The sequence below is a fragment of the Pogona vitticeps genome, chromosome 4 (assembly GCF_051106095.1).
Source record: "Pogona vitticeps strain Pit_001003342236 chromosome 4, PviZW2.1, whole genome shotgun sequence".
NCBI lineage: Eukaryota > Metazoa > Chordata > Lepidosauria > Squamata > Agamidae > Pogona > Pogona vitticeps.
Window position 1 is genome coordinate 34,645,958 of NC_135786.1, and position 21,549 is coordinate 34,667,506.

General features: G+C 38.8%; 1 protein-coding gene across 12 annotated transcripts in view; it reads right to left on the bottom strand.

The window, feature by feature from the left end:
- TOX2 (TOX high mobility group box family member 2) overlaps positions 1-21,549 on the bottom strand; it is a 294,760-nt gene that overhangs the window by 198,679 nt on the left and 74,532 nt on the right. For 11 of the 12 annotated variants that reach the window (XM_078393253.1, XM_072997026.2, XM_020782392.3 and 8 more), the window contains exon 2: positions 14,187-14,252. The exons of the other annotated variant lie outside the window; for it this stretch is intronic. In XM_078393253.1, coding sequence (XP_078249379.1) covers positions 14,187-14,237 — 51 coding nt within the window. In that variant the 5' untranslated portion in view covers positions 14,238-14,252. The remainder of the gene's footprint in view (positions 1-14,186; positions 14,253-21,549) is intronic. 12 annotated transcript variants of the gene reach the window in all.

Sequence of the window (21,549 nt, forward strand, 5' to 3'; positions counted from 1 at the left end):
GCCATGCATATCCTTTAGTATGTAGAAATCTTGAGACAGCTAACAGATCCACATTCAAAACGTTGGTTCTCTGTGCTAATTCCATGTGTTGCATCAGTGTACTTTTTAGTAAAGCATATACATTTTATTCCAAAGCTTCCAAATTTACAACTCCAGGCAGACCTGGGGAAAAACCCTGTCCAAAATATTGGAAAGCAGCTGTCAGTACAGATGGCACGGAGAGTGCAATGGCTTGATTCAATAGTCAATCAACAATAGATCTGCTGATTTAATAGTAGTTGAGTTGCGCGAAGCAAAAAAATTGGAAGCTAAGGTGACCTGTAATTAGAAATGATATTTTGCTGATATCATACCTTGGTTACAATTTGTCCTCCAGGTACCACACACTTTGCCTTGGTCATTCGGACCTAAATCTTGATAAGGAGAGATGGAGTCCCTGGAACCAGTCAAATGTTACACCTTGTTCTAGGTTTACACTGCCTTATTAAGTATCTGAGCCTCCCTATATGGTTAGTTGAATACAAGTTAACCTACCGTATTTTTCCATGTATAAGACACCCCCATGTATAAGACCCCCCCTTTTCTAATCCAAAATTAAGAAATCTAATTGGGGCTTAGCAAGGGTGGGGAGGAAAGGGATCAAGGCGCTGCAGGATAGCTTTGATCCCTGCTTTCCCCTCCACTTGTTTTTCTCTCCTCAGCTTGCTTCTGTGTATAAGACAACCCTCAATTTTTAGTCTAAAGATTTTATTTATTTATTTATTTATTTATTTATTTATTTATTTATTGGACTTATATACCGCCCCATAGCGCTACAAGCACTCTCCGGGCGGTTTACAATTTTAGACAAAAGTATAGTCTTATACATGGAAAAATATGGTATGTTTATTTTATGTCCAGAGAACAGAGATGCTCAGGGAAATGCAAGATAAAAGAGAAAAGCTATAGTCAGCAGAAGATAAATAACTGAGGGCAAATTTAGACTCACCAGATATGAAGAGGACAGGGTTCCTGTAGTGTAAATAGTTGTATGGAGATGGAAATTTCAGCAGGAGTAGCTAGTTTGCACTGAAACTTGCGCTTACCAAAATGTCCTCTTCTAAACAAAGGTGAAGATTTTCCTATCCAAAGGTACAGGAAACCCTTTCCTCTTTTCCATATGGTCACTCTAGGCCAATCAGGCTGGTCCACTCAACTGAAAACTAAAAACCTTAGCTCATCTCTGTTGAATGCCCAAGGCTGTCAATTTGTTTAAATCACCAGCACATCTTTAATTACAGTGGTGATGGTGGGCAGAGTAAAATTGTCTACCAAAAAGGAAAGGAAACACAGTGCACAGATGAACTATTGAGTAAGGCTTAGTAATATGTTAAAATCCCCTGGGAAAAGAGAGTGATGTTCCACTGTGTACTATAGTCTCATATCTGTCACGGTTATTTACTCCTGTCTCAAAATGAGATTCTGAAGATCTCTTCCTGATGTTTTAATGCACTTATGCAGGCTTAGGCAAGGTTCAGAAAACAATAAATAATATCTAGAGTGCTCATTTTAATACAACATTTGTGTTTTTAGCAGTAATGTTATGACCAATACAATAAAAGGCTCCTTAGTAAATAAACAGCAATGTCAAAGTGAATAATGGCGAGATTCAAACTAATGAGGGTGAGAAGAATGAGAACCCAAAACAGAGGGTTTTTTTTTTATTGTTGTTGTTTCTTGGCACCTTGCTGCTATTACAATGAAAGGAAATGGTCCTTTTGTGTGTAGAAAAAGTACAATGAAATTTAAAGAATTATGGCCAGTATCCTGTTGCATTACACAACTGTTGAAAGGCAATCACATAAGCATTCACCTCGCTTTGGTAAACTCCCCTTGGCATGCCCAGTTTCACACTGCTTCTGAGATTAGTTGTGTAACCCGTAAGAAGGGGCCTGCTGAAGTGGGGAAACACACAATTGTCCTTATGCTTTGAATATGACACTGGCTCAATTTTTTTTTAAAAAAATATGTTGTAGTTCTTGTTGGAAGCCTTGGTAATGTTCAATGAAAGAGATGAAAAGAAGGTGAGTCATTCTAAAGTCTAAACTATGCACAAAATCAGCAATATAGTACGTATAAGGAGTCCAAACTCTAGCCCAAAAATCTGCTAAAGCTTAAGAAGTCCCCACTGTCAGAGATGCAGAGAAGAAATGAGTTATCCCAAACGTTCCCCCCCCCCCCGGCTCTGTCGTCTATCCTTGTCTCTATGTAGCAAGCACTGCACCCAGATAATGCAGATCAGGAAAGACAAAACAGGAAGCTCACAACTACTTTGTCTGATTACAAGCTTCCCAAAGTGTGTGTGTGGGTATGTGTTCATTGCCCTTCAGCAACTTCAAGTCTAAACAGAAGAGATTAATGAAGAATAGAATCAAGATGTTTTATCATGCAAAAATGTAGTCATGTTACAGTAAGTACAGAATGTGTTAACTTCATCAAACACTTGTGTCTGTTATGCATGTCTTAAATACATTTTGTTAGCCACTTATTCTTTTCTCCCTTTTTTGTCATTTTTATTTACATATCGTAAAAATAAATTCTCTTTCACAACCATAATAGTATTATCTTTTTACTATCCTTGCATTTTTTAAAGTGAACATTTTAATATTTCAGATTCTTTGTATTTGCTATAAGAACTAAGCATTAAGTAGCTTTTGACTGCAGACTGGAAAGGAAGAAAGGAAGAGCATTGAGGAAGTTAAACAATCCACAACTCCCTATACTCTTAAAAACAACAACAAACTAGCAACACTTGACAAACAGATGTCAGAGATGTACAGATGATACAATGAATTGTGCAATATTGCCCTGTAAGATGATGTGCTGATGATTGGTAGAGGCCAAATCTGAGCGAGTGATTGCTACCTGTTACAAAATTTAAGATGACTAACTTCTTGCAGACAACTATGGGAACTATGCTGGGAAAAAGATCTTCTATACTACTCCAGCTTTAAGCTCAGGACAGTAATATTGAGGGTCACCCAAAGATAGCAAGGTATACTAAGTTCCTCACAAGTAAACATTGGCCTAAATCTTGCTGCTTAGTGCAGTTGCAACTAATGTAGGCCCCCTAAATCAGTGGAATGTGTCAAGAAGCTGAATAATCAAATCACTGATTCAATGTCCCTACTCTAGTTATAATGTTATTCAATGTCCCTACTCTAGTTGATACACTAAGCAACAGAATTTCAGCCGTTACCCACTGAAAAATGATTACATCAAATTATATTTTAATTCAGATTAAAAATAGTTCAATGACCTTCATAAAAATAATTTCCAAAAAAAAAAAAAGAGGACAAAATTAGGTCCTAAGCCTAAGAGTCTAAGACAGTAATGGTGAACCTTTTTGAGCCCAAGTGCTCAAACTGCAACACAAAATCAACTTATTTATTTCGAAGTGCCAATTGTGCAATTAAAACCCAAATACTGAGGTTTTAGTTTAGAAAAAACAACTGCTCCTACATTGCAAGGGTTAAATGCTTGTGTTTTTTCTATGGGCAATATTAGCAATACTTCCTGGTCCTCCAGTCCCCCATTGAGCTAGACTGGTAATGGTTGTCATTGCACTCCTTTGCTGGACCAATGCACCAGCAGAGGGGAGTGCCAAAATCTGGGATCGGAGGATGGGTAAGTAATTCTCTATGGTGACTTATGGCTCATGTGCCCACAGAGAGGGCTCTGTGTGCCAGCTGTGGCACATGTGTCATAGGTTCACCACCACTGGTCTAAGAGATCTGTCCCTATGTTCACAGGGAAAACAACCTAGAGGGAATGGAATCTGTCTCTTAAGACACTCGGGATAATACAACTCAGTGTGTTGGAATATGTGGCTGTAGAGCCAGAGGCCAGGACTTCATGTATCTCTTGTGCCTCTCAGGAGCATAAGATCACCAGGAACATATATGGTTGATGGGGCTATGTGCCCTTGCAATTGTGTGACCTTGGGGGAGCTGCACAATCCCAAAGCGCTACCAGAAGAAAGGACTAGTAAACCACTCATGAGTACTTTATATCCTGGGAGGATCATAATAAGTCAGAATCTACTTTATGGCACATGATTATTATTGCCATCCCCAATAAGTTGGAAAAACAGAGGGACATATCTGGTTCCCTCTAATGACCAATTCTGATATTGCATCTTATAAATATTTACAAAAAGACAAAGAAAAATGCATTTCTTACTTATGATTGATAAGGAAATGACATAAAGAGCACAGAGTTCTGATTCCTGTCCTCTGAAGATGCCGGCCACAGAGACTAGCGAAACATTAGGAAGAAAAACTTCAAGAACACGGCCAGACAGTCCAAAACACCTACAACAACCAAATGGCATAAACCTTAAAAATTCCTGTCAAGATAACTCTAAAATGGCCCTTCAAAGTAACTTTAGAAGGCAGAAAAGGTTATTGGTTATGTATATAAAGTAACTTCATAACCACAATACTTTTACTGCCATTTTCCAACCGCTTTTATATTATACATTTCCTAAATCTAACCAGTTACAGTTAACTATGCTACTTATAACTAGTTAATCTGAAACTCTGAAACAGAGTTTTCTCACAGCTGAAACTGACTTGATCACACACCATCAGCATCAGGTCTGAAACAAAGGTCTGACCACAAAAAAGAAGAAGAGAGATCCTTCCTCCTGACGTCTCTTCCCTCTGGGTCTGAACTCCCATCTCAGAGGGGAGGGGCAGAGCCAAGTCACATGTTTAGCAAGCTGGGAGATAGAAGAGAAGGGCCAACTAAAATTATTCCCTTAAACTCTTTATTTGCATCAAGAATAAGTATCATTAAATGATTGATCTGAATACAAATATGTTTCAAACATTTCCAAATATCATACCCTGTGAAATGGAAACAGGCATTCATGAACTGTATTTTCAGATACAGGACACGGCTAAATACGCTCCAACATCTGAGGGAGTCTTAACTGTGCCCAACGTCAGAATAAACTGACAGAATAAACAGAGTGATTTACTCTGATTTACCCTGTTTAATTTTACCTGGGGGGGAAATGTCACATGGCAATAAAAGAAATATATGTTTGTATTCTCTTTTGTTGTTTCTGAATAAAAGAAATTGATTAACATTAACCACAACTTTGGATGGAACTCTGTTTCCCTCAAACCTACAGTACGAAAGTCCATCAGAGGATGATATGGTCCACAGTTTCCACAGCAATTTCACTGCCATAACATTATTGGTTTCCATGTTTGAGCATTCACTTCAAAAAGATGCCCTCAGATCAAAAGATGTGATGCACAGAGATCAAACCTACTGAAAACAAGACTAGAGCCTCAAGTGTGGATCTGTACAGGGAGGTAACAGAGCTAGGAAATAACTAGTTGCATGTAACTTCTAGTAGTAATGAAGACATAATTACATTACAGTATATTAAAGCTATAATGTGACAAAGGTTATCTTCATGTCTTCCTTGGTGTACCTTTTAAGTTTTAAAGTATTTTCATGGTTACAAAGCAGGGATTTTAAAGAGTACTCTGCAATGTTTTTTCCCCCTTCATTATGACATTTCACTTTCATAGCGAATCCCTTGTGGACTACCATTGAGACTAGGAGATTTCCTGGAGCAGCAATGTGGAGAAATATTGAGTGAGTATCTAGGGAATTCTGCGCAGGATTTCACAAGAAGAAACTGAGGATATTTTGCTGACTGGGAAACCCCAGGAGACAGTAGGAAAAAAAGCAGAAAATCCCATAGAAAGTAGCAGAGCCGAAAAGCATCTAAGTTACAGAGGATGTATATGATGGATGAGAAAAAATTATGGCGTTCAGGGGCAGGCTTCTGCTGTGGCCCGTTCCACTGCCTCATGCATGTTGAAGTGTTTGAAGTAACAGCAAGACAGACAGGCAGAAACAGTGTTTTGTGTTCAGGCCAGCGGCTTATAACATTCACCTACTTTTCAGTAGAGGTAACTAGAATTAATTGCTTTAGCTGTTAAGTAACATGAAATTACAATGGCACAAAACTGGACCTTAGGGGCTGTTACTTTTTTAAAAGTGGCTTTCCAAACCAGAGATGGTAGTTGCTGAATACTTCTGGATTATGTGTGAAAGGCCTCTCCTTGAAGTGATCTCTTGACCCATAAGACAGACAATAAAAATGATTGGTCACCAATATAGTAAGTTGGCCATAGAGACCTCTAAAGGACCTTTTTGCATCTCAGTCCCATACACTTTTTAAAACTATAAATGCCATACTTTACATTTCAAACTAGTTGCTTTCACCTTATTTTTTTTTTTACTTTAAAATTGGATCCACGATTTTCATATTTCTCAGAAGAGCTTTTCACAGACTTTTTGGTTTAATCAAACATTAACCTGCTGCCTCATGGGAAGAAATAGCTTTTAAAATGAATGCGAAATTAAGCCTATGGAACCCAGAAGGGTCATTCCTCATACTCACATGTAGTAGGTATGTTCAAAAGGGATATAATGTAAGTTTTTTTTTTAAAAAAAGACAGTACAAAGTATAAAGAAAATGGCACTGCATACCTTTCTTCTAGACCCTTTAATTTAGCTTCCAATTTCATTAAGAAATATATTGCTAAAGAGGATAAGGATTAATTCTCAGTAGGATCGTCACACCACGAATAATTTTGGTCCAATATTAAAAGTCTCAGAAGTGCCCATACAAGGCAGAATGGCTAACCAAATTATGACATTCTGCTGTGCTGGCTAAATTAGCATCTTAATCAAGAGTTAGAGAAGGAGGCAGGAAACAGATACATTTGATTCTGTTTCTTTACATAGAAGAAGAAAATAATTTATGGCAGGAGTAATGTTTATGTTAGAAACATTTCAAAATGCACATATCTTTTGATCGTTTTTGAAATACTGTAATAAATTATGATTTCCATACCTTTGGATGGGTACAGATGGCATACAGTGGGGTCTCTACTTAAGAACATCCCTACTTAAGAACAATTCCACTTAAGAACAGCTCCATTTGCTAAATTTTGCTTCTACTTGAGAACAAAAATCCAGATAAGAACAGGAAAAAAAACTTTCCTGCTCTTTTTTTAACCTTAGGTCATCTTAGGTTAAAAAAAGTTCTCCCCCTAGTGGTAGAGTACGTATTAACCAGCTTTGCATTAGTTCCTATGGGAACTAATGCTTCAATGTACGAACGCACCTCTACATAAAAAAAACAGCCAGAACGGATTAATTGGTTTTCAGTCCATTGCTTCAAAATTAGCTTCGTCAGAAGTGCTTTTAACACTGTTCCCTGACCTAAGGGGAAAAAAGGAAAAAATCCCCCTCTAGTGGTAGAAGGCGGAATAGCAGCTTCCCATTAGTTTCTATGGACGGAAAAGAGCAGATACGGATTAAATGGTTTTCAATGCATTCCTATGGGAAATGCAGATTCTACATAAGAACTTTTCCACTTGAGAACCACCTTCCAATACGGATTAAGTTCTTAAGTAGAGACCCCACTGTATATTTCCTTCTGTCTCTGAGAAACTTTCCTTTCTACAAAGTCATTAAGTAATATGTAAATATACAGATTCCTATGTTAATCTTCAAAAATCTTCTTGAAACAATCATTGTCTTCTAAACTTCTCCCAGACCTTCTAACACTGCATATACAGAAGGCCACTTCCAAGTTGGAAGTATAGCTCTGGGTTTTTATTTTTGTTCATTTTGGGGCTGACTTAATACATTCTACTTGGATATTGTCATTATATACAGTAGTTTAGTCACCATGTGGCACTGGATTTTATTGTATCTGAGTAGAGTCAGAAGTTTCCTGTCCTTGTTCTTTTCCTGTTCAAGACAGGCAATAAAGATCTTGCGTAACATCCGGATGGATTCAGTTTTCTAAGCCTTCCATTACAAAGTATCACATATACATAATCTGACAGTAGAGCACAGGCCTCTTCACTATGCATTGCCTTTACATGAGTAACCCTCTGGATGTTTTGGGAATCCTCTTTGCACATCAGAGATTATGAAAAACATTTACACTTTAAAATTAATCACTAATTCCCATGATGTTTTTTTAAAAAGGCACCTGTGACATTTTTAAACACATTGGTCAGAAAAAGTAAGAGTAGAAACAAAGACTTAACAAACTTATAGTGTCGTTTTCTTTTAATGGCTATTTGTCTCTCTGGAATTTTACGTTTTTGTTTTCACTCATTGTTCCACTTTGTATTTATTATATTTTGTGTCATATGCTGAAACGGTCATTGGCTAAAAACTATAAAACAAGTATGTTTTCTTGACAAACCTACTGGTAAGAAGAGGCATCTACAGATGGGAATTTTAGCCCAATGTGCTTCAGGCTTAGAGTCCAGAGATGTCATTCTCATATTTATAATGAATTTGTGGAATTCAGATTTAAAACTAACCACTACTTAAGCTCATATATTTCACTACTTGCACTTTACAATCTCACTAGTCCACTACAATACAATATATCCCACCTATCTGTCCCCAAATATGGAAGATTTAAACATGACGATCAACAGTAGAAACAATATAAAATCAGACAAACAATATAAACCTCATCAAAGAAAATCCAGGTGTAGATACCAAACTAACAGCAGCATCAGAAAAAGAAAACTGCCACACTTTCTATATGAAAAGTTTATTTATCGTTTAGGAAATGAAGAGGATCCTTCTTGGAATCTTTCAGACAAAGTGTGAGAAGAAGTGCAACACATTTCTTGTGTGAACATGTAGTGCAGTCAGTAAAAACAGACTTAGCAAACCATGTAAGCATATAGTTAGTAAGCATCTTTATAATTTTCCCAGCCAGACTAGGCATCCTTCAGTCTCAAGAGACTATGGTAACGTGCTCTGCATGGAGGACTTGGAACAGCATCTAGTGTGGCTGAGAAGGCCAATTTGAGAGTGACAATCCCTTCAACACTGAAGACAAATACAATCTGTTCCCTGTCTAGCGCTTTAATTTTGCTGCACTACCACACAAACTGTCCAAGCCTTACGAAAACATGCATTTAATCACATGTATTTATTATTTATTTATACATTTAAAATATTTTTACCACACCTTTCTCCTAAAAAAGGACCCAATGTGGCTTTCCTCATTAATATATAATACTTTAAGCTAAAAATGAGTATAAAAAAGCAGCTTACATCATTAAAAGATAATATCTATAGTTAAAAACAATTAGTATACAAATATTTAAAAGGAACAAACAAATACCGCTCTGAGAAATGGTAAACAAAAGCAATAGTAAAAACACATTCAAAGGAATAATGCATAACAATCCATTTAAAAAAGCCCAGTCAGCCATCCAATCACTGATGGAAAGTTTTCCTGAAGAGAAATATATTTCCCTGCTTGCGAAAGGACAGCAAAGACAGGGCCAGTCTGGCCTCCCTGTGGGAGGGAGTTCAAAAGTCTGGAAATAACAGTGAAGCCCGTCTCCTGTGTCCCCAGCAAACACTCCTGTAAAGATGGTGGGACTGAGAGAAAGGCTTCTTCTGATTATCTTAACACCAGAGCATTGGAAAAAAGGGGGAGTGCTCCCCTCCTCAATGGCCAAGCCAATTTGATAACCTTTTATAATAATGGAAACTATAAACCCAAACCGCATAGATTTTACACAGAAACTACTCCACTTAAAACTGCAACTTCAAGCAGAAGAAAGCTTCTTTGATCACTTTCAGACTTGGATGTTGATAGCTGAGTGTACAATACGCATGGGCTGCATTTGACATGCATGCATATAACCTGCTCATCCTCTCCATAAAACGTCATCAGTGAATGTGAAAGCATTCATGTACATATATTTTTAAAGTGGCAAATTTTATACATGTGTGCTTATCTCAACTAACATGTATAATTTGTTTTGTACACTACTTGGATATTGGGACCCACAAACAGAAAGTTATTTAAAGTAGTCCCAATGTATAACATGGAAACCAGAAATTTTCAAGTTTCAACAAAGAATATTTCATCTCTCTTTCTTATCCATTTTATACACTGTGTAGCTCAAAGAGTCAGCCTGGTTCTTGGACTGGGATTCTTTGAACTTTCATCATGCATTAGTATGTAGAATTATTGCTTATGCTTCCCCAACAAAGAATACACTGAAAATCTAACTGCTTTCATTATTCATGCTCTATTAATAAAACAGTTTGAGTTTCATTCAGAGGTGTAGCAGGAAACTTCTCTTCCCAGTAACCTAAGCAGATTTGGTTCAGATGCTAATTAATGTCTATTATTTGGTCTGGCCTTGATAAGCAAGAAAACAACATGGTTCACTAGCTTTATCAAGGCCAGATTTTAGGTATTTTGGAAGCCAAGAACTCAGTAATTTTCTAGATCAGATGTTTTCTGTACATACATTACATTAAAAAGGAACTGGTGTTAAAGACTAATTCCCTCCTGGTACTATTTATCCCTCTCATCATCCCAACCCCATTTAAAACACTATAAACCCATGCATGACACACTTATCAAGGCTTATACAAAACTGTCCTATCTGCTATGAAGTCAGAAGATTAAACAGCCAAACTAAAGTTGGTGGGATTGTGTTCAGGCTTAAAGAATAATCTCCTGGTGGAGGAACTCATCTGGTCATATACTTCACATCCCTCCCCCGGGAAATCCATAGGGCTTCCTCTTTGTTATCCTTCCAGAAGGGAGATTAAGACCTTCCTTTTTTGTTTGTGCTTTCTGAAGGTGAGGCTGCAGACATACCTTCCTCTGCTTTGCTGTTTATTTAATAAATTTGTTTTGCTTTTATTTGCATTTATGTTACCATCTTCTATTATCTGAACAGTTACATATTTGTACTGTGAAGGACTTCAGAAATACGGATTTAAAGGTGTTTTTCCCTCCAAAGAGCATCACCTCATGCAGTATATTAAAAGAAGAAGAACCATCAAGCATGAGAATAGACAACATCAGCAAAGCTTATTAAACTCTTCTTCATGGTAAAGCAGAGACAGAAAAGCTTATCTTTTGTGTTCCCTTGACAGAGTGAACTGAGTTTCAGAAAAGGTGCTAGGAAAATTAAGAAAAGGTTATACTGCACATCTGGGTAATCGGATGAAATTCATAGAATGCATTTTTAAAATACATTTTTTCTTTTTTTTCTTTTCCTGTAAAGAACTAAAGCAGTAGATGTTTATATACCTATGAGTCTGCCCTGACAAAAACACTGATAGTTTAGACTCTCATCTGATAGGTTAGAATCTCTTATATATCATAAACCAAGATGGCTCTATTTCAAACCTATTTTGAAATACCAAGGTAAATGTCTTCCATCACATTTCACTAAAGAAAAAACTGTGAAACTCATGGAGCAGTTAACATAATTTCTCTTTGTCATCTCATCAAGGGAGCCCTTTAACCTATTTGGTAGAGCACCTACCAACAGCACTTCTAACTTGTCTGGATTGAGCCTCAGTTTATTGACCCTCATCCAGTCCATTATCAAGTCGAGGCACAAGTTCAGAAAAGTGACTGTCACACCTGGATTGGTAGAGAATAAGAGGTACAGCTGTGTGTCATGAGCATATTGCTGACTCCTCAGCCCAAAACTCGTAATGACCTCCCCCAGAGGTTTCATGTAGATATTGAACTGCATGGGGGACAGTAAAGAGCCCCGAGGAACCCCTTGACGCAACCGCCATGGATCAGAGCTACTGTTCCCCAGCACCACCTTCTGGACTCGATCAGCCAGGTAGGAGCGGAACCACTGTAAAACAGTGCCTCCCATTACCATCCCAGCCAATCTGTCCAGAAAGACACCATGGTTGATGGTGTCGAAAGCTTCTGAGAGGTCCAGGAGAATCAACAGGGATGCATTCCCCCTGTTTTTCTCCCGGCAAAGGTCGTCAAACAGGGCGAACAAGGCAGTTTCCGTCCCATAACCCAGCCTGAAATCTGATTGAAATGGATCTAGAAAATCCGTTTCATTCAGGAGAATCTGGAGCTGCTCAGCCACCACACATTCCAACACCTTGCCCAGAAAAGGGAGGTTTGCTATTGGTCGATAGTTGATCACTAGACCTGGGTCCAGATTAGGATTTTTTAGGAGTAGGTGAATCACTGCCTCCTTTAACAGGGCGGGGACCACTCCCTCTCTTATTGAGGAGTTAATTACCTCCAGGATCCAGGTGTGAACTCCCCTGGGAGATTTCTTTATTAGCCATGATGGGCAAGGGTAGAGTTGCATAATGGTGGCATGAACCGATCCAAGCATCCTGTCCACATCCTCGGGATGTAACAACTGAAACTCATCCAATAAATTATGACGTAGGTCTGGAGCACTGGACACAATGATAGGCTCTGCATCAACAGTGGAGTCCAAGTCTTTGCGAATCTGAGCAATTTTCCTCTCAAAGTATGTAACAAATTCGTTACAGCGAGCCAGTGAGCAGTCCGGGACCTCCACTAAACCATTAGGCTGAAGAAGGTCCCGGACCACTCAAAATAGCTCTGCTGGATGACACGTCAAGGAAGCAGTACGACTGGAGAAATACTGGAGTTTCGCCAGCCGTATCACTACACAGTAGGCCCGATAATGGGCTCTAAGCTGTGTTTGGTCATAGTCGCAGTGATATTTCCTCCATCTGCGCTCAAGCCGTCTCCCCAACCATTTCATAGTCAGAAGCTCCTCTGTGTACCATAGAGCCATATAGGCTCTGCAGGCAGGGAGAGGGCGCCTAGGTGCAATCGTGTCCACCGCCCAGGCCATCTCCTTTTATGGTGTGCCAGGATACAAATCCTCACGTAGGACTGTAATCTTCAGTGTTTACTGCTGCTATATGTTTGTATGACACAAACTGATCATTTACAGTATACTTTGAGCACTGAGAATGAATTTTGTAGTCTTTTCTCTGATGGAGCAATCAAATTCCACTGAAGACAATAATTCAGACCTGAAGATTTTTTGCTACTCACTTGCTCACCTAAGCTAAGTAGCTACCTGAGCAAGTCACATAGCCAAAGCCACTGGGAATCTTAATGTGGCTAGACATGCCACGTTTGTGTCCTGTGAATTTTGAGTTCTAAAGAACAATGGAAAAGACTAATACAGTGGACCCTTGACTTACAGATGGCTTGACTTACAGACTTTTTGAGTTACAGACTTCTCTGGCCGCAAAATTTAGGTTTGACTTGCAGACTGAGATTTGACTTACAGACCAGAAAAAAACCAAAATGGAACAAAAACGGCCTGTTACGGGATTAATCGGTTTTCAATGCACTGTAGGTCAATGGAGACTTGACTTACAGACTCTTTGACTTGAGAACCGCCTTCCAATACGGATTAAGTTCTCAAGTCAAGACCTCACTGTATAAAGCTAGAATTCATATAATGTTTCTTCTACTCCATGCTCCTTCTATTTAGCAGTCTGGCCTTGTGAGGCTCATGGCCTATGTGTGTGTTGCTACCCCAAGTCCAGGAGACAAATATATAGTGACCCTGAGCCAAAGGAAGCCCAGCCACTAAGAGTAAAATAATAATAATCCTGAGTCAGAAAACTGGATGGGGACTGTCTAGCAAGCAGACCCATCTGAAATCATTCCTTTCAATTTTAACTGTTACTATATTTCAAAACCAACCTAAATCAACCCTGAGTGCTCACTGGAAGGACAGATCCTGAAGCTGAGGCTCCAGTACTTTGGCCATCTCATGAGGAGAAAAGAGTCCTTGGAAAAAACCTTGATGTTAGGAAGGTGTGATGGCAAGAGGAGAAGGGGACGACCGAGGATGAGATGGCTGGACAGTGTCTGCGAAGCAACCAACATGAACCTGACACAACTCCGGGAGGCAGTAGAAGACAGGAGGGCCTGGCGTGCTCTGGTCCATGGGGTCACGAAGAGTCGGACACGACTAAACGACTAAACACACACACATGGAGAAGCTGATGTCTGGAATTCTATATGATACCTTCATTTTACAACTCTGTACTACACCGTGTCCTCAGTAACACACGCACACACATCTAGTAAGCTTTGCTTGGTATCCTGTATACCAAGGGCAGACAAAGCGTGACCTTCTAGATGTACTTGAACAGCAACTCCCAGCACTCCTTACCACTGGCTACACTTCCTAGGGTTGACGGGAGTTGCAGCCCAACACCTGCTTAACCCCTTCTATACATGAATAGCTTCAAAAGATAACAAGTTTTACCTGATTTGCTGAGAGGAATTCCTGGTTATTGTCATTCATTCCCATATACATGTTCTCTCCGTCAAACTGGAAAGACAGAAGAAATCAGCAGTTATCCAGATGCTCACCATGCCACCTCCTTCAAAAAAATTCCCATTTCCCATGGAAAAGAAAACTTAAAACACAATTATATTTCACCGATGAAAGTCCTGTTCCTCGCTGGTTATAGAAACTCCACACCAAATAAAATCAGAAGGATTGCAAGGTTCGTTCAGAAGATGTCTATGCACTGTGTTGAATTGGTTTTAAAGGCACCTCCATCAACAAGCAAAACATCAAATGACCAGTGGTGGTAGGCTTTGTAGCATATGCATGCCTACTTGATGTGATCATAAAAGGTAGGGGGTAATCTTTTAAAAACACAAAACATGTTATTAATAGTTACTCTATTAATAGTAAACTAGACAAAGTAAACTATTAATAGTTATTTACTTTGTCATCTTGTATCATATTATGTTGTTGTTGTTATTTTATACTGTTATTGTTTTATGAATTTGTTGTGAACCTGTTGTTAGCCACCCAGAGTAGACTTTGATCTAGATGGGCAGGAAATAAGTAAGTAAGTAAGTAAGTAAGTAAGTAAGTAAGTAAGTAAGTAAGTAAGTAAGTAAGTAAGTAAGTAAGTAAGTAAGTAAGTAAGTAAGTAAGTAAGTAAGTAAGTAAGTAAGTAAGTAAGTAAGTAAGTAAGTAAGTAAGTAAGTACTCTCCAAGCTGTATGTGCCGTACAAGTCATTTAGAAACAAAAGCAGTAGCCTTTGCAAGGAGGAAATCTGAGCTAGTCATTAGCAAGAGTCCAGGCTTAGGGCTCATAGCACTACCAGTCAAATTATACCATAGAACTACTCTCTCCTTCCCATCTTAATTAATTTTCTGCAGTAAGAGATGGGTACAAACTGTGTTTCAGTGCAGTTCAGTGGAATGGGCCCACAGATGCTGCTTGGATGCCCCGGATTCATCAAGCAAGCTTCCATGCCTCATCTCCTTCTCTGAGCAGGCACCCATGGGAGAAGGCAGGGTGGGGAATCTGGATTGCTCACACAACAGCTGTGGGCCTGTTCCACTGAATCATGCCAAATTTCTTCGCCCATCTCTATTCTTGCCTCAAATCTCACGCATACATGTAGCTATTAAAAGGAAATATCCACTCATGCATCAAGGTGGTCTTTCACTTTCTAGGAATTGACAAAGGGGAGAGACCCATTACAAGCACAGTGTGTTCAATAAAAGTCTGAGATATATACACTATATAATGATAATCATATGCCATCAAGTCAATTCTGCCTTATGGTGATCCTTTCCAGGGAGAGAATGCACAGATGTGGTCTACCATTCCCTTCTTCTGGGGGCTCCCTGGGACTGTGTGGCTTGCCCAAGGCCACACAGGATGATTCTATTTACAGTTGGTACAGTGGGGAAACAAACTACAATCTCTGACTCCACAGGCAGATATTTAAATTACTGAGCTATCTAGCCTGAATTGCTAAACAAGGTTTTCTCCTTAATACAAAATAAAAATGTAGACTGCAACTCCAAAACTGCCTTAATTATTAAAGACATGTAAACCTAAAGGACCTCCAGACGTATTTGAGAAAAAGATTAACCTCTGCTCTTCTTCATGCACTTCCATTCTTGCTTTATATGTTTTTCTCCCACCTTTAACCCATCTTATCAGAATGAACCTGCTGTAACCACATTTGATTGAAATCTTCTTTGAATTACCATGAAGCAATGCAGGAAAAATAATACACAAATGCCGAAAAATCAATTATTTAAAAAGCAAGAGTGCTTCTAATCACAGAGATGGCAATCCTGATGGAATCACCAAAGTCATCTAATGTCTTTTTTGAATGCACACAGAAATCAAACTCTCTCAGTGCAGTCCACCCTGAGATCCAACTCCCCCACCCCAGGAGAACTACAGATGCATAGTAGTTCCCTGAGACTTCGGCCCATATCCTGATGTCATGCAACCCTATTTAGCACTTGAATTTGCTACCTGCATGTCTACCCACCCACACTTACAGATGTTATTGGCAAGTCCTTATTTTATTCTAATCAATGCTGAAAAGTGGGCAGTATGTCTGGTTGTATTATGTCTAGTCTGCCATAATCTCAAACATTCAGTCTCTGTTTGACGCAGGTTATGATAAAGTAACAAACAAGTTTATTATAAACACAAATTTATTATAAACACCCTCCTACTAGTAAATTATTTCAATTAAATCCTTTCCACTTGTCCCAATAATGTGAATTATTGGTACAAGTGGACCAATCTCAAACCTTCCTTTGCCCAGTCACTGGACTTCTGAGACAATGATCTTTTTAAGTGACACAGAATTAAACATGATTTCTTCAATAAATTTCATTTAGCTCCTCTCTTCCTCATTCACTGTTACCAAGCTTTAGCTGCTTCTTTATGTGTGTACATTTACCCCATCACTCAGGCCCTCATAAAATAATCTACACAGCCAGCCCTTGGGTATTCAACTCAGCACTGCTCAGCTTTATTGAAAAAATAAAGTTTTATTTAAAGAAAAGTGATAAAGAATGGTGTTTATTCTTTGGCTTTGAATTCATTCAGCACAGTCTTTCACTCTCTCTATTACCTCTTTCCCCCTTCAGTCTCCTTTAGACTGCCTTCTCTGACTTCTCTCTCAGACCCCAGAATCCAAAACCACCCTGTCTTCAATCTCTCCAAACCAGACTGCTCAAAAACCTCACCAACACTCTACTCCCTTAGTTTCTTCCAGCCAATTGGCACCATTCTTACAAATATTCCATATCCTCACTTAGCCCTTCCCGTTACATACTTACCAAACCACATAAACAATATATTTAATTGCAGCCTGGCATCACCCCATCCCTACGATTTTGTTGATTAACAACAAAGACCAAGGTATCCACCAAAAGAAGAAGGTGAAAATAACGGTACTGTTATTTAGGCATAATGTTTCTTTCAGTGCTAGATGATAATAGGAAAATAGGCATCAATAGAAAAGAAAAACAGGAAAGGCTAAGGAGAAATGTGCTCTACAACTTTCAAGAGGGTTAGGAACAAGGTAAACAGCAGGGCATGCCAAGACATGGGGCAGCAAATAAGAAATTAGAGATGGCAAGCTAACAGAGACATTTTATGGTTTCATGCTTTTGGACACCTCTATGACATATCTTCCAGAGAAGCAATCAAGTTAATCTGTTATAGCATCTTGGGAAAATTAAAGGAAAAAGCAAGAGGAAGGAGGGAACAGGGACAAAATATTGTGGCACCATAAAGACTAAAAGCTTTGTTTCAGTGTCAGCTTTCACAGATCAAAATCTCGTTCCTCAGACATGTCATCAGTGATATATGCATTTCCAACATCATTCAAAAACAAAATGAAACATACACTTAAGAGATTGGGGCAGCATATCATTAGTGTGCCCAAAATTTGTAGATTCACCTTCCAGAAAAAGCACTATATTCATTATTCTCAAAGTTTGCAGCTTTCTAAACCACGGTCACCTTTATATTACAAGTAATTTTCATAACAATTGTTCACACAAAACCCAAAGATAAGTGCACTTTCCTTTTTAAACACCTAAACAGGAAATAATGCTCTTGAACAAAATCTTCTGAAGCTAGTAATCTGAAATTTAGGGAGTTAATCCCTTTAGAAGGGACAACTATCCCGAAACATCCCACCCAGAAAAAAAGTTATAAACTGTACTCTTTTAAAAACAACAACACAATTTAAAGATGCACACCACAAAACATCTCAATCCCTTAAATTATTTATCTGCAGTTTTACAAATGTTTCCCTCAAGAAGGGGCTGCCCTACCAGGTAATTCTCTCCAACTCTCACAAATGAGAAAATAATGAGTTATGGCCATTCACTGGTTTCCAGTGCTAGCGATGAAGGAGCACAAAGATGTGGATATCGGAATGAAAATTGAAGAGTTGGTCTTCAAATCTACCTGAGACAAATCAAGCTTATTTTCCAAATTACTACCAAATCTAAATCCAAACTAAATTTCTGGTCAGTAAGGTAAAGGTTTCCCTTGACAAATTGTCCAGTTGTGTCAGATTCAAGGGGGTGGTGCTCATCCCTGTTTCCAAGCCATAGAGCCAGTGTTTGTCCGTATACAGTTTCTGTGGTCACGTGGCAAGCACGACTAGACATGGAACACCGTTGCCTTCCCACCATGGTGGTATCTATTTATCTACTCGCAATTTTTACATGCTTTCAGACTGCTAGGTTGGCAGGAGCTGGGACAAGCGTCAGGAGCTCACTCTGTCATGTGGATTTGAACCTACCTTCACCTATCTTGTCCTTCCAGATAAGGAGGAGGTGGAGCAAAATTATTCTCCTTACTCTGAAAGAATGTGAGGTATTGTGTGCATTCTCAACAAGAGAAGGGAGAACCACAACACATATTTTTGCACAAATCAAGTTTGCATAAATGATGTTTTAATACAAATAGCAGAAATTGTGGAATATTTTAAGACTGTCCAGCTTTTGTGCAGGACTTTTGAAGACTAAAAATTTCAAAGTAATTGTCTGAAGCTTTTTAAAACAGTCAGTCAGTACATGCATGCACACATGCACATGTTTATGCTTTGCTTTTTAAAGTGAAACCCCATTAATTTTGCACAGATAGCATTTGCACAAGTTATGGAAACAGTGACAAGACAAAATAGCACTCATTGTCTCACTCTCAACTCAGGGCATCTGGAAGAATTTGAAAATTCTCCATTGAATCGTCTCATCAAGCTGGGATAGCCTAAACTGATAATGACAAATTTAGAGAGAATTCTTTACATGCCTAGGATAGATCAATCTAATTTTACACACAGTAACATTTTTAATTTGCTTTAATTAGATATCTCCCACTACTTTAGCTACAATATTAATTCCTGCAGAACTTTTTCCCTTGCAAGGCACTAAGGTTCTTGTAGCACAGCACAAACCATATGTATGATCTGCAAGGTTAATGCTAGAACAAACAACTCAGAATGCTGTCATGCCTACTTTGTCAGTGCTCGTTTTTGCCAAGTCCCTGGGAAGTAAAATGTTTGCTTCTGGCCTGCTGCCATCAAAATTTCCTACCCACAGGGACACCAGTATGTTTTCCTAAAAGAATTATTAAACATTGGCATTCCTTCTGGGAATATATACCACTAAGGTTAGCCTAATCCCTTATAACTGCAGTTTTCCCATTAGAATCTTTACACAAACTCTGGCCCAAAGTGATCCATTTAGCATTATTCATTTGACCAGCTAAAATTTCCCCCCAGCTGGTAAAGTCAAAGAGGGTCAACAGTTCAGCAATATATTCAAAGTCCCAGGAAAGTATAATGAACCAAGCACCAACATTACTATTTCTACTTTGAAAAAGGACTGACCACTGACTTTGTTTTTGAGACCATGACTGCTATTATAACCTCTCCTATTATTGTAAAAGCGAAAGCACTCTGAAAGTAATTTGTGTGTTATGTACCATTAAGTTGGAACCGACTTATAGTGACCCTAACAGGATTTCCAACGTGAGATATTAAAGGAATGTTTTTACCAATTCCACCTGCACAGTGAGTTCCCATGGCCAAGTGAGCATTTGAACCCAGGCCTCCTGAGTCCTTGTCCATCACTCTATCCACTACACCACTGGTTCTTAACCTTGGGTTACTCAGGAGTTTTGGACTGCATCTCCCAGAAGCCTTCACCACCAACTGTGCTGGCTGGGGTTTCTGGGAGTTGCAGTTCAAAAACATCCGAGTAACAAAGGTTAAGAACCACTGCACTACACCACACTGGATATCTTACACATTAAATGCCAGTTAATATATATCATATCTGCTTGATTATTTTCCATTTTGAGGATTCTTCCCTTTCCCTCTCCTTCCCTTTCCGACTCTCAGTCTCAGCATGGGTTGGCCCAGCTGCTGCATTTCCTTTCTAGGACCTCTGGTTGGGAACCACAATGGAAGGATATCCACAAAGAGCTACCAAGACATTGAAGAGAAAGAAGCCACCCTAACGACCTTGCATGAATTTCAGGAACTAGATGCAGAAAGAAATGAAACAAGTGATCTCAGGAATGTCCCTCTTAGTTGCCGAGGAAGAAAATGGTGGCCTTTTCTTGACACAACACCAGTGTATTACCTAGGTTGCCCTAGTAAAGCTCAGCAGCAAGGAATGAAGTAGTTTGTCCAATTATTTTCCAGTTTTTTTTCTCTTGGGAAGAATGTGCAGAGGATCTGAGAGATACAATACCACCACCCCCCCAAAAAAAACCAGCCCAATAACAGCAACAAGCAAAACCTGATGCAATGGTTTTGCCAGCTTCACAATGAAGTGAGTAAGAATCTTGATAAGAGTTTAACTGCTCTCTCACAGAAGGGCATTAGCGAGATAGAAGGATGGTTTCTGTGACTAGAGTTTTTAGTGGAAGTGAAACTATTCCAGCTTGATTTGTTAAACACTGAGGGCAGGGATGGGAGAGAGATCACGCCTGGTAAAGATCTTGCCAAGAAACACAAATATTATTTTCACATTGGTGTTGAAGTATTAGAACCTAGGCGCAGATGTCACAATATGCACCCTGGTAGCCTATTTCTGGAAAATGTGGTAACAAAAATGTTCCTGCAGGTAATATGCTTTTATGAGATATTTCTACCTACTGCTTGTGGCACAATGTCCTGAACCTCATTCAGTTGCCAGTAAATATTGCCTTGAATGCCCAGTCAATACTTGTAGGTGGGGAGAGATATTTCTCTAACCCATGGTCTAGGATTTATGAATCTCTCTCCATTTTGCGTTTTTTTTTTAAAAGAGAGGCACACACAAACATTGAAGTCCAAAGCAGTAAACCTTAAACATATCTTAGTTGGAAGCAATGACCCTCTAAAATTGTAACCAGTGCGATGTAATTCTCAGTAATAAGCAACATTAACAGTTGAAGCTATGTAGAAGCGCATTCTGAATACCTGAATTCACTTGAAGCATAAAAACAAATACATGTAATCACATCTTACATATATTGGCTCAAAATTTTGGACTCTTGCAGGTTGCTTCCTTCCCAATGTAGCAGGAAGGCAAATAATGCAACAACCTTGATGAAGCTACACTGGTTAATAAAAAGATGGAAAATCATTTGGGAACACCCAAAATATGTTGCCTTCAGTGCCATGGAAGTAAGCATATAAATAATGAGACAGTTTTACAAAACTGGTTGTTTTGTTGAGGAGAGAAGTGTGGCACTTTCTTAATAGTTGTTTACTATTTTATGTATAAAGAGACAGAGTAGAAGAAAGACAAGAAGATATACAGGCAGAATTAATCAAAG